Here is a 13,953-nt window from a genome sequence, read left to right as displayed (position 1 = left end):
CCGAGGGAGAAAGATGTGGCAGTCTTCTTCTGTAAAGATTACAGACTTGGAAACCCTACGGAGGAGTTCTATCCTGTCCTGTTGCGTTGCTATGTGTTGCAATCGACTCATTGGCCATGTTTTCTTTTTTTTTCTTAAGTGGTTACTGAATTAAAAGCTAAGGGCCCAATTCTTTTGGGCTTAGAAAACACAGTCATTGAATGTATAATTTTTGAAAACACAACTATCAAATGCTGACTTGACTGCCCTGAGCAATTTTTTTGCCTTTTGTGGAAAGATGTAGAATCTGGTTAGACATTGTAGATGCAAAGACCAGTTATTTTATCCAATTTATTCAGGATAAGAGATGTATAAATTGTGAATTGTTTGCAAAACTAATAAGTATGTGTCTTCTTCCCTCTTAATCCTCACCATGGTGTTACCGCAACAGAATTTCAGTTATATTTGTTTTCAGAGGAGATAGATACATAGAATTTTAGGATTACTCGGCTATCCGGACTGACCACATATTCTGTGCGCACATCTTTTCTGCAGCATCAGCTAATTTATGATCTAGTTTGTATAGAGCATGGGAAATTCGCTGTCTCCTGAAGCAAATCCATTTTGCCTTCAGAAAATTCTGTTAAAAGTTTCTTTCTAATTTTGGGCCAAAGTCAGACCTCTGCAGGAGACAGTATGACATAGTGAAATGGCCGTGGGAATCAGCAGACTGATTCATATCAGGGGTCTAAATGGGTGACTTAGAGCAAGTGACTTAACCTCTTCAAGCCTTGACTTCCTCATCTGTGAAATGGGGATAATGATGCCATTTCAAGAAGTCATGGAGAGAATTAAGTGATGTGGTATACGTAAAACACCTAGGATGGTACCTCATTCATAGTAGGCCCTCAAGGTGGTAATCTTCTGAAAGTTTCTCCCTTTTGTGCTAGTTTTGACCACCAGAACCATACAGAAGAAGTTTACATGTCTTTTCAACTCAAGCGTCATGTTCTGTCTCCCTTTAGCTGTTCCTCAAACAGCACGATTTGGTGGATCTCTTCTCCCAACTCATAGAGTTTGTTTCTCTTGAAGAGTGATGCCTGAATGAAGCACACACAGTGCTTTAGAGGTGGTCTTATTTGGGTTTTATTGGTGTAAAACCAGACAGGACTGTCACCTACCGTTAGTGCTGCTCAGGGTCAAACTAGTTGCTGTTTGCTGCTTTTTTTCTTTCTTTTTTGGGGGGAGCTAGATTATGCATTTGCTCAAAAAATGGTGAAAATATAATTCATGTTATTAGACATATTATTTTTAAGAAATCTGATTTACCTCTTAGGGGTTATTTTTGAGGGCCTCTGGTGGCGCAGTAGTTAAAGTGCTCAGCTGCTAACCAGAAGGTGGGCAGTTGGAACCTGCCAGCCTCTCCCAGGGAGGAAGACATGGCAGTCTGCTTCTGTAAAGATTTACAGCCTTGGAAACCCTATGGGGCAGTACTATCCTGTCCTTTAGGGTTGTTATGAGTCGGAATTGACGCAATAGTGGTGGTTTTGATTTGGGTTTGGGTTATGTTTCTAATAGAATATCTCATTATGTGCAAAGAGTAGAAGACATTAGGGTGGGCTGTGCTTTGTGTTAAGGGACTATCAGAATCTTTTGTGTTTTTTGTGTATGTGCGCCTGATTTTGCACGAAGTACTTCTGTTCTTCTTTTTAAAGGTTGATGGCCAGTGTACATTTTGCAAAGATGTGTTTTCATCTTCCAGTCATGCTTACCTTCTGTTTGCCTAAAAAAAGATGATTTAACAATGAAAATTAAAATGAAAACAAAGAAAATGCATGCCTGGGAATACATTGCTCAAGTAACTTAATTGGACCTTGAATATTTTGAAATCCTTTCAAATGTAAGGAGCCCTGGTGGTGCAGTGGTTAACATACTCAGCTGCTAACTGAAAGGTCAGTGGTTTAAACCCATCAGCTGCTCTGCGGGAGAAAGATGTGGCAGTCTGCTTTTGTAAAGATTTACAGCCTTGGAAACCCTATGGCACAGTTCTACTCTGTCCTATAGGGTTGCTACGAGTTGGATCGACTCAGCGGCAGTAGATTTTGGATTTTTTTCAAATACATGCTTACATCTATTAATGGACAGAGGCTCAGATTGCTGGATTGGACGTGGGATCCATATGATTCCACTTCCTTTATGCGTTAAGACTATTAGGCATTTTATATGTAATTTGGATGTGTAAATAAATATGAATATGTGTGTTTATTTTATCCATACATCTGATCATTGGCATTGATAGAAAGAGTGAGTTAGATATATAAAAAGCACTGTTAAATTTTCTATTAAATGTGTTTTTTGAGTTTAAATGATCTAGATTATTTGGTTTGATTAAACATTTTTCTTTACATCGATATCATAGCTTTTGAATTAGTTTTACCAGGTTCTTTCTATGGGACTACCAAAGAACTCTAAAAAATGTCTGCACCTTATAGTCCTGAACTTAACCTACAAATTGGCAATAAGAGACTTATAAAACTCCTATATGGGGTCTGCATAGTGTTAATGTTTGAGATTTATTTTCCCCCAAAGGTTCATAAATAGTATTGACAAATATATTGCACACTGCAATTTTGACGTGGTCATAAGGTACGATGGGAGGTTTGAAAGGTTTAAATAAATACCTAAATTACATTTGTTAGGCATACTGCAGCAAGAGTCCCATTAGTCACTAGCATCAATTTATTTTTATTGAGCGTTTTCCAAAGAATAGTAATACGTGTGCCTTCTATAAAACTAAGAAGGCTATTGCAAAAAAATAAATAAATAAACCCTGAATTCTTTTCTGTCATTAGCAGATAGACTTCATTTAAAGAGCCACACCTATTTTCAGCCATTAAAATAGGCTTTATTTTCCTGAAGTATACAGTCTGTAAATGACTTTCTAGAGCCCCTTTAATTTGGGACCCTTGTTAACTTTGCAGAGCAATTTACTTGGTGCTCACATTGTCTTTTACTGTCAAAGATTATTGATTTGAGTGAGTCACTTTTTTGTTTTTGACAAATGCTTCCTATTTCAGGTTTAAAATGATACCAGTTTTTTAAATTTATTTCATTTGTTGAAGAAATAGTTACTTAACGTTGGCTATGGCCAAACCTTCTAAGGGTAGATAAGACAAGGTTATTATCTTTATGAAGCTTATTTTTCATTCAGCAAGAAAATCATAAGGAACCCTGGTGGCACAGTAGCTAAAGCACTAGGCTGCTAACCAAAAGGTCAGTGGTTCAAACCTACCAGCCACTCTGCGGGAGAAAGATGTGGTAGTCTGCTTCTATAAAGATTTACAGCCTTTATGGGGCGATTCTGTTCTGTCCTGTAGGATTGTTACATGAGTTGGAATGGACTCAACAGTGGTAGGTTTTCAAATAATCATAGATATAGATGATTATGACATGAAGTGATAAATGCTGTAATTGGATTGTGTACAAAGTACGACAGAAGCACAGTTGAGGGAAAAATAAATTTCTTAAAGCTTTATGTAACCTTATTCCCAATGAAATGATGCAAAGCACGGAAATAATTTTTGAAGATGTGTGTGGGAAGAGAGAAATATGTGAAAACAATTAAGTCCCTTAAAAAGGTACCCAATAACAAATATTCTTTAGAGTTATGATTTTTCAGCAAATAATGAGGGCAGATCTTTTTGGCTTTAATGCGATTATTCCTGTATACTTACTTTTTGTTAGTGCTGAGGAGCTCTAATTTTTAAGTTCAGAGATGTCTATAGTCTTTTCATAGGTAACCAAATCACAATATATTCATAAAAATGTGTGATAATGAACAGCACCTCTTAAAAATATGTAGTTGGGCTCAATTTGGAAAAATTGATTTGTTTGTATGCTTAACCAGAGAATTACTGAACATCAATCAAGTGCTTGATGGTATAGGTATAGTACCAGGTATATTAGATGATGTACAAAACAGAGATGGACTTTGCTATGATGGAGCTCATGGCTTAACCATAAAATCCATTGAGCATAAGAGATGACTGAATTTTTTCCTGTTGTTATATAACTCAGAAACATGTACCTAGACATGTAGCAATACTTTGTACAGAGGTATCACTAGAGTAAAAATCAGTATGTATCAATTTTTTTTAAATCCAAAATTGCTCCTTCAAGTACATAAGGGCTTTGTACCTTTGGAACTCAAACATAAATAAATGAATGTGTCTAAATTGATAGCTACAACAATAGCGTCCAGCTTGCCTCATGGTTCCAAATGTAAAGGAAAGGATACCAAATTAAATTTAAAACATTGCCGGTGTGTCTCCAAGCAATGATTAAACTGGATATGGGATTGTCAGTTTGATGTTTTCTTGGTTCAGAAGTATTTATGCAGCTGTGGCTTAGCTGAAATTCATTCCAATTTGACTGTTAAAACAATCAAAACATATTAGGTATACCCCAAAATGTATGGTGTGGTGTTATTTTGTGATATGGAGCGCTAGGGTTATTTTCCTCTATATAGACATTTGTTAATGAGATATTATGCCAGTATCTTGGAGTCCCTGGGTGGTGCACATAGTTAATGTGCTCAGCTGCTAACCGAAAAGTCAGAGGTTGAGTCTACCAGAGATGCTTTAGAAGAAATGCTTGGAGATCAACTTCTGAAAAATCAGCCATTGAAAGCCCTATGGGACACAGTTCTAATCCAACACACACTGGGTCGTCTTGAGTTGTAACTGACTCAACCGAAACTGGTTAATGGCAGTAGCAACTAAAGAACTATTTTTTAAACATTTTTTTAACAGCCCCAAATCCAATATATGCCAAAACCAAACCTGTTGCCTTCGAGTCGATTCCGACTTAATACTGACCCTGTAGGACAGGGTAGAACAGCCCCTTAGGGTTTCCGAGGAGCGGCTGGTGGATTCAAACTGCTGACCTTTTAGTTAATAGCTGAGCTGTTAACCACTGTGCCACCAGGGCACTACTCCGCATATAATCAAGGTGAAAACAGAGTTGCCTGGTTGGAGAGGGGGAGGAATACCATCTCCTTACCCCCCTGGTACCCTCCTACCCATCCCTCCACTCCATCAAGCCCAGGGCAGCTCAGATGCAGAATCCTTACTGATGGGTGTAGGGCCAAGTGCCCAGACTTAAGACATCAGCCAATGTAAGAAAACATGAAATGGAAGGAAAAATCTGACTCTATCTGAAACGAAGTCTTGGAGGAGGGTAAGAATACCACTGGAGAGCTATGGAGCTAATAACCACAATCAGAAACACCTTGGGGCCTCCTATAAAAGTTTTCTCTCGCAATGGGTATTATCTGTAGAGAACAGCAAAAAAAAAAAAAAAAAAAAAGGTCTGTTCCATTTTGGTTCTATGTTTTTCCTTTGGTTGGTTTTTACTAAAAAACACAGGTTAAGATATGTTTGGCATTTAAAATTGCGTATTATGCACTGGCCTTCCTGAAAACAAGGTATATATTTGATGCTATGGTGAGAGAAAAAAATCTTTCATTACAACTTTCAATTTTATTGAACCCCATAGGCAGCTGAAAAATTGAAACCCATTTTACTGCTGAATTGCTTGGGAATTAAAGGTGGAAAAAAAAAAAAAAGAAAAGAACTGGCAAACTCTTATAATGTGATTGGTATCATTATGGATTTGCTGCTTTAAAAAAATTAGACAAAAAGTTATATTGCATTTATATTGAAGTGGATCAAATATTATAGAAAGAATATCCTCAATTGATGAGAGTTTAATCATTTTGTATGTGCCCTTCTCCGGGCTTTTCTGCCTCATGTAGTCTTGCTTTTTATGAAAGAAATAGACCATATTAGTGTATATAAGCTTAATATTTGTAACAGATTACATTTATCTCGTACTAAATAGTAATTTGGGAAAAAAGCTATAGTTGTAATTTGATGCATGTGGAATTTATATTTCTAATATTGTGGAAGATTTTAACATTGTATTTTTTTCTTTTTTTCTTCCCTCCCACCTGCCCCTCTCCCTTCAACAGTCCTGGTACCTGGGCTAGCTTGGTTCCTTTCCAAGTATCAAATAGGACACCCATCCTACCGGCAAATGTCCAAAATTACGGTTTGAACATAATTGGAGAACCTTTCCTTCAAGCAGAAACGAGCAACTGAGGGAAAATGAAATACAACAATAGTTTAAGAAACTAAAAAAAAAAAAAGGAAAAGAGGAAGACTGGACAAAACAAAAACAAAAACAAAAAAAAAAGGGGGAGAGAGGAAAGAAACTGAAGAAAGAAGATAATAGACCAGCAATTGCAGCACTTACAATCACTAATTCCCTTAAGGTTGAAACTGTAATGACATAAAAAGGGTCGATGATATTTCACTGATGGGTAGATCGCAGCCCCTGCAACGTAGCCTTTGTTACATGAAGTCCGCTGGGAAATAGATGTTCTGTCTCTATGACAATATATTTTAACTGACTTTCTAGATGCCTTAATATTTGCATGATAAGCTAGTTTTATTGGTTTAGTATTCTTGTTGTTTACGCATGGAATCACTATTCCTGGTTATCTCACCAACGAAGGCTAGGAGGCGGCGTCAGAGGGGCTGGATGACAAGGGCCTTTGAGCCAGCCATTTTATAAGCACTCTGATTTCTAAAAGTTAAAAAAAAAAAAAATATGAAATCTCTGTAGCCTTTAGTTATCAGTACAGATTTATTAAATTTGGCCCTTAACCCAGCCTTTCCCAGTGTGTAACCCAGTTTGAAATCTTTAAAAAAAAAAAAGAAAAAAAAAGGAAAAAAGAAAAAAAAAAGGAAAAAAAATAACAGTTTGAACACAAAGGCTCTATGGAAGAAATGCCTCTATGTAGGTGAAGTCTTATCTCTGCATGCAACAGTAAAAATTAATATAATATTTTCCCCACAAAAGAAACACTTAACAGAGGCAAGTGCAATTTAAAAATTTATATCTAAAGGGGAACCATGATTATAAGTCCTTCAGCCCTTGGACTCTAAATTGAGGGGATTAAAAAGAATTTAAAATAATTTTGAACGAATTTATTTTCCCCTCAGTTTTTGAGGGCATTAAACAGGCATTAAATCAAGACAAATCATGTGCTTGAGGAAAAAAAAAAAGTTAATGAAAACACAGCACTTATGTTGGTTTAGCTGCAGCCTCCTTGGAGGTAGAATTTATTTATTTAAAATTACTGGTTGCATCAAGAACCCATAGGGTATACAAAAGGTTCTATAAAATCTGCATTCTAGAGACAAAGAGGCAGGCATATCCATGTCACAAGGGGTAAAGCTTACAGTTTACAAACTGGGAACGCCAGGGTGTAGGATATAAAAAACGCACTCTTGAGAAAACAAACGTAATCAGGGTGCTGAAAACTTGCATGGTGCTTTCAGACATTAGCCTTGTTCAACACATTTCTTGTATTGACAGATCTGTAGTGTGCATGGGCAGACACATTTTTGCCTCTATGTCTCTTAAAATTTTAATTAAAAATACTCTTTCCAGTAATCCTGATTTGCACGAAGATATAATGTCCACATTACGTGCCTTGCCTTGAAATCTAAAAAAAAAAAAACCACAAAAACACAAAAAAAGTGACATCACTACACTTGTTTTGCTGCATTTATTATCATTTTAAATCTTTACCATTTTTATGACAGACTATTTTGTACTCCAGACGAAGAAAAATGTGTGACATCATGGATTTTTTAGACAGTTGTACCTTTATCTCACATTTATAAAGCATATCATGGCTGTGTATAGTTGCCGCTTAAAAATTGTAATCGACCAGCAATATTTTCAGTATTTTGGTGTTTTTTCTATTAACCTTTCATGTTTTTCATCTTCCAATTAATATTTGGGGGGGAGGGGTTTCAAATTTATACGAATTATGCAATACCAAGTTTTGCCTATGTAGGTAGTGCTTTTAGCTGTATTGGTTATTATAGGTAAGTACACAGATTTAAAAAAAAAAATAATGTATGCTTTTTTTGTTTGTTTGTTTGTTTGTTTTAATTGACCAAAGTGGGTACTGCTATTTTTGCAGTGTGATGAGGTCCTTTTGTGTACTGAGAGACGGACAGGGGATTTTTTTTAATATACATATATATATATTCTGGGGTGGGTGGGAGGATTTTTAACACTTTACAGTGTAGCTGTGAAGCAGTGCACCCTGAGATGGGCTTGACCTGCAAAGCAACTGTTCTGCCTACTGTGACAAACTTCAGCCAACACAGGTTCCCCCTCTCTAACTTCCCACCTGGGGTGCAAGCTGAACTCGTTTCTGGTTTCCACAATGACAAAAATCCTGAGAACAAGCAAACTGAACGAATTCTCGTGGAGGCAGTCTTGGCTTCAGGAAATTGTCTTTTCTTGGTGGTGGTGGTAGCATTTTTTCAAAGTTTCTGCATCCACTGTTGAGAGTGAGCCTGTCTCATATTTGGCAGAGATATTTGTCTGAAAGTCCACATAACAGGTGTTTCACACTTTTGTGGCTTGACTAGTAGCCTAAAGGTTGGCAGTTCTAGCCCACCCAGAGACACCTCAGAAGACAGGCCTGGCAGTCTGCTTCCTAAAGGTCACACCCTATGGAGCAGTTCTATTCTGCACACAAAGGGTCCCCATGAGTTGGAACGTACTCCATGGCAACTAACGATAACAACAACAAGGCTTTCTCCTTTCTCTCACACAACATGTCACCCCAGCTAGAGGGAGTGTGTCCATATTTTTCCGGCCACTTTTCTTCCCTATTTTTCATTTCATCGATACATAGTGTGTCATTTACCTGTGACTTACTGCTTCACCTGGATAGCAGCATGCTTGAAATTTTTTTTTTCCTTTTTTTGAACATCCAGAAGATAGAACTGAGGGTTGTAATTATTGAATGTATTTGGACTTATGATTAAAATCAAAGTTCAGCTTTTATGGAAAAAAAACAAAAAACTTTGATAAGTTTTTATTCTACCTGCCCCTTTAAACCGAGAACCCAAGCCAAAAGGGAAGATAGAATTTTAAGAAATTAGTTGTCTGGTTGAATTAAGCCCATTAGATGCTGTTGGAAATGTTAAGGGATGGCACCTAAAATTACAGATTTGATTTTGCTTCCCCTGAGGGGTTGACAGTGAATAGAAGCTGGATTTATTTTGCCTCTGCCCCCTAGCCCGATTGAATGAATTCATTACTACTAGAAGGGAAATCTTTCAGAATTAGTGACACACGGTAGGCTGTCTTGAGGAATCCCTTTACCCCCTTCCCCAGGCCATGGCCTAATGAAATAAACTGTCAGTTGTTCTAACAACATATCATTTAATAATGAATACTTTAGAACAATGCTAATGGGCCAGAGAATTGTATTTGATTAGCCCATTCACTTTGATAGCCCAAATGCTGAATGGTACAGCAGTGCACGTTCAAAAGTAAGTCCAGTCATTTCTGTGATACTTGCCCTGGCAGAAAACAGATCATCTCAGCCAAGTTCTTCATGTATCTCTGACCCATTAGGTGAACAAATCAGTCTCACAGGACACACAGGATTTTTTTAACAGCAGATTCACTCCCTTTTTTTTGCCAGCGAATGAGCAGTTCTAGCTAATAAATTACACACTGTGGGTTTTCCTGCCTGCCTCTTGAATACAAAGTCCCAGTTCAAGTGTTGTTGTTGGTTTTTTTTTTTTAAATCAATTTTTCTCTTTTCCTTTTGAGAGGAAACTATTAAAAATACTACTATATATATATATATAATCTGACATTCATTTTTCGGCCTCCTCCTCTTCTATCAGGAAGTATCTTCTGACTAAGGGCCCCGCCTTTGCAGGTCTTGCACGCCCCTCCCTTTCCCAGAACTGCAGAGCTTCAGGATGGTGAAGGTCACCCAAGGGCATCCACGTGGGTTTGTGGCTGAGCCACCCGCTTCCAGGGCACTGTTCAGCCTCTGTTGTGTTGCTTTGCAGCCCACCACTTGCAGTGCCTCTGAACCATGTTTTCCTTGGAGTGACGTGAGCGTTTGAGGCTTGTCTAAGGAAAAAAAAAAAAAAAAAAGGCAGTGAAGGAGACTGTACATAAAGACATGGCAAAAATCTTAATTATAGCAATATAGTTATGGGGTAATGTTCGGGTGGGCAGCTCCATTAAAAAAAAATATGTGAATGAATCTGTGAAGCTGCAAGAACAGAAGAGCGAAAGGTCTTCTTAATGAACCGCCTACCTTGTAGACAGTAATTTGTACACTGTATAGTTTTGTTAAGAATTTTTTTTTTAAATTAAAGTTCCCATGTTTGTAAAGCTAACTTTTTAACAATTATAATGGAACTATATGTTGTTTCCATTTTTAAAGTAAACAAGAATATTCCTTGTTTAGAGACTGGACTTGAGTTAAAACTCTCCAGTCTCTTAAGTTATGTATTAAAAAAAAAAAAAATCTGTCCATGTTAGGAGTTATTTCACAGATTCCTGTGCTTGAAAAGCGTAGGACACTAATCCTTTAAAAAATAAAAAAAAAAAGTGTAAATGGAGAAAAGTTATATTTTATGAAGGTTATTTTGTTGTATTTAGTATTGGAAAAGTTGGTTTTCAGAGCATTTCAGAATGTCGGAAGCACCACTGTCTTTTTATTAGTATATACGGCCTTTAGCAAAAGTTTTTGTGATTGTTACGTGATGGTATTTAAGGGTAAGTTTCACAGAGCATTCAGGATAGGCAGAAAAGGAAAACAGTGCTATGTCTCACATAATGTGTCCTCAGGGAGCAGAATCTTGGATTTGTGACTTGTAGCTTCATAAGGACTCAACGAAAGAGATTGCACAGGGACACCTTCAGCGGAATGACACCAGGACACGTTCTTTACCTAGATGCAGAATTCTATGTACTGTGTGAAACGATGAAGGCTGCAGAAAGTTATCCCATATTCAGTGTACAGTATTCATTTTTAATGAAACAACTCTACAATATTGCTGGCAGATAGGCCCCAAGCATGACATTCAATAGAGTTTACATGTTCCTGCCAAGGTCTTTTGTTAACATGAACCAGCTGCATGCTTCCTGGACTTTAAAAAATTTGGGTTTCTGTAGAAAACTTTTTTCTTTTTTTAATGTGCAGGCTATTCAAGTTCAAGAGTAAAAGCTCAAAATTGAATGTTCTACTCCATGCCGAAGGAGCTGAAAGCTGCCTTCTTCATATTTTGCACTTTCTGGTAGTTCCCCTGTTTTTTCTAATTCCTGAAGATTGTGTGGGTGGGGTGGAGCGCTGCAGTTGGGGGATAACATGGACCACTGATTTTGCCCTTTGACCCTGCACAATGACCTTTGCATCAGCCAAACTCATTGCCATGACAACTCTTTGTACTGTGTCCGTGCCACAGATCTGTTGGTCGCATTGTTAATAGTGAAGGGGACAAGTTGGAGACGGTCAATTTTTACATTTTTTGTTGCAATCTTTTCTTCAATGGTTGTAAGTAGTTTCTTTTTTTTTTTTTTTAAAGTAATAAAAGGGTTCACTAGTTACTACTCTTTAGAAATATCTGTGTGTTGCAATTCAAATGTATGTTGAGATTGTGAAAAGTGCTTCAGTGCCACTAGCCTACCAGTATCCTGGACTAAGCCTTGGAGAACTTTTACTGCATGAGACAGCACCAGAAACAGAACGGGGCCTAAACCCATGAGAAGCTGTGTAAGCTAGTGACACTAAAGCCAGTCTTGTATTACTGTATTTTTGAGAGGATGGTTGGTTTTGAAAACTGTGCTACAGGGACTGATGTGGCAAATATATCTCTTTATGCAGAAGGAAGTCTTTTTTTTTTTTTTTTTTTAAAGAAGTATGGCTTATTATGCGTTCTTCATTGAGGGCATTGAAGTTGCATGGACTGATAAAAGTTGATGCAAAACGAGAAAGAAACAAAACAACAAAAAAAACCAGCAAAATGTTTACCAAAAAACTCAAACAAATGAGCAGTGCCTGTTCAATTTCACAGTCTCTGTTGAGTTCAGTTGTAAATATGTTTCAAATGACATTTTCTTGGGAAAAAAAAAAAATCTCTACAACATTGTAGAATGTGAGGGGTAACTACATCCCAGGCATAGGTTTCTCAAAGCTGCATTAGGCTATGTCTTCATCAAGCTGTTAATTTGTGCTTATATCATATAGAACTTTTAGCAACCTGGGAAGAGGTGCCCCCACCTCAATGATATTTCTCTGAGAACAACTTTTGTAGGACTGTGTGTTTCTTTAGATACATTTAGTACAACTGTAGGTGACGAGTAGTCAGTTATTGCTTGCTAGCTACACACCAGGGTTAATCCATTTTAAAACTTTTGGCATTTTTGTCCTAATGGGCCATAAATACAGAACCTTGTATTTTAATTAAATTTCTAGGAAAGGAGGCACACGCACAATCTCCGTGTAACAAACCTTTAGCAGTAGGATGTATTCTACGTCAGTGACTTAATTTCTGCAGTTCAGGCCTCTGGGATCAGACCCAGACTGGGCCAGAATGTTAGCGAAGGTTTTATTGTGCCCAGTTGGAGGATAACGTTCTTTGGGTACTTTTTGTGGGTTGCAAATGAACTCAATTGCCACAAGTTTTAAACTGGTGTAAATCAAGCTTGACTTAATGTGATTGTTACTGTTATATCCAGCCTATACTGCTAGCAGCTGCTCATACTGCAGTCAATTACTGGAAGCGGATATATTTCCTATGCAAAAACTGTTTAAACAATAAAATGAGCTATGCTACAGACTCTGGCTTCATGTTTTATTTTCCTCCTCAGCCTCTTCCTGCCACTCTCCCTATATTAGTGTTGGGGTCCACAGGATCTTAGAAGTTGATCTTGAGCCTCAAATGTGGGGATGTTGAAGCACGCACTGATTTAATTTCTCGGCATCTGGGATAGTTAATATTTCAGCCCAGTGGTTCCACTCTGCACTGGGCACATCTATAGCTGTGTAATCCTCCTTGTAGTTCCAGATATATGTAGTCATTCCAAGCTCTCCAAACAATGGCTGTAAAAATGTAAGTGCAGTTAGAGAATTCCAGACCTCGCTCCCCGAGAGAGGCCTTTGAGCGATGGGTTGAGGATAACGTGTGCAGGGGAGGGCTGGACTGTGGTCTCCTCGACCGAAAACCACAGGGCCTCTAACATACACGCATATTGAGCAGGAAAGATAAGCCCTGGGGCCACCCTGTGGCTGTGGGTTTAGTGGTTACACCAGTACTGTAGAAGAATGTCGTTCTCCAGATGTCTGTAAAGGAGCAGCATCTTATGTTTCCAAGAATAAGCGGTGCTGCTTTTCAATGCAGATAGGGTTGGTGTTCCCCATCCCCAAGGAGGTGCAATACAAGGGCTCAAACTGACTCTGAATGCACCATTTCTGAGTGGGATCAGCTGGAGCCCTGTAATAGCTCCTTGAAAAGGAATGAGCTTAAATGGTTTCGGGATCCACTTGAGTGATGTGCACAAAGGAACCAAAAACGATGCAAGCTTCATTGAAAACAGAGATATAAAAATGCCTGGAATTTGACCATCCCAACCTAAGACTTGCTGAGACAGCCCTGACTGCCTGAGTTGACCAGCTCCACGTGTCTCAGGTCCCGCTGACCTTCCAAGCTGCCCTGCTATAGTATCTTCATTAAGGTGAGTTTACCCTGCTTTGTGTAGTAGAGTCGTAGGAATTCCCTTGACTTCAGTGTGCTGGAAAATGGAGAGCTCTAGAAGGATCCAGCATGTCATGGTAACCAAACTGCTTACGACATTAAGAAATTTCTTGGGAAATGTTTGAGAATATCATCATTGAAATAAAGTACCTATAGAGAGACTTTTTTTCCCTGATAAAAATATTTGGCTGTGTTGGCATGGGTCAGGATTTGTGGATGGCAGCTATAGAGGGGAAGTGTACAGGCAAGGCTTCGAACCAGTTCCAGGGTGCCTCTCCATCCTGGATATACTGAATCAGAATGTACAGTTTAACAA

The 13,953-nt window shown here is 38.1% G+C and overlaps 1 protein-coding gene and 1 long non-coding RNA gene across 8 annotated transcripts in view; both read left to right on the top strand.

Moving 5' to 3' along the window:
• NFIB (nuclear factor I B) overlaps positions 1-11,795 on the top strand; it is a 265,009-nt gene extending 253,214 nt beyond the window's left edge. For 5 of the 7 annotated variants that reach the window (XM_049896549.1, XM_049896553.1, XM_049896550.1 and 2 more), the window contains one exon: positions 6,011-11,795. In XM_049896549.1, coding sequence (XP_049752506.1) covers positions 6,011-6,140 — 130 coding nt within the window. In that variant the 3' untranslated portion in view covers positions 6,141-11,795. The remainder of the gene's footprint in view (positions 1-6,010) is intronic. The other 2 variants (XM_049896555.1, XM_049896551.1) reach the window with 1 other exon arrangement.
• A 1,465-nt stretch (positions 11,796-13,260) lies between these two features.
• The window catches only part of LOC126083153 (uncharacterized), a 298,941-nt gene continuing 298,248 nt past the window's right edge, over positions 13,261-13,953 (top strand). Inside the window, exon 1 of the long non-coding RNA XR_007518727.1 lies at positions 13,261-13,617. This is a non-coding gene — a long non-coding RNA (uncharacterized LOC126083153). The remainder of the gene's footprint in view (positions 13,618-13,953) is intronic.

This window comes from Elephas maximus, chromosome 9 (genome assembly GCF_024166365.1).
Source record: "Elephas maximus indicus isolate mEleMax1 chromosome 9, mEleMax1 primary haplotype, whole genome shotgun sequence".
NCBI classification, from domain to species: domain Eukaryota; kingdom Metazoa; phylum Chordata; class Mammalia; order Proboscidea; family Elephantidae; genus Elephas; species Elephas maximus.
This window is presented reverse-complemented; position numbering and strand designations above follow the sequence as displayed.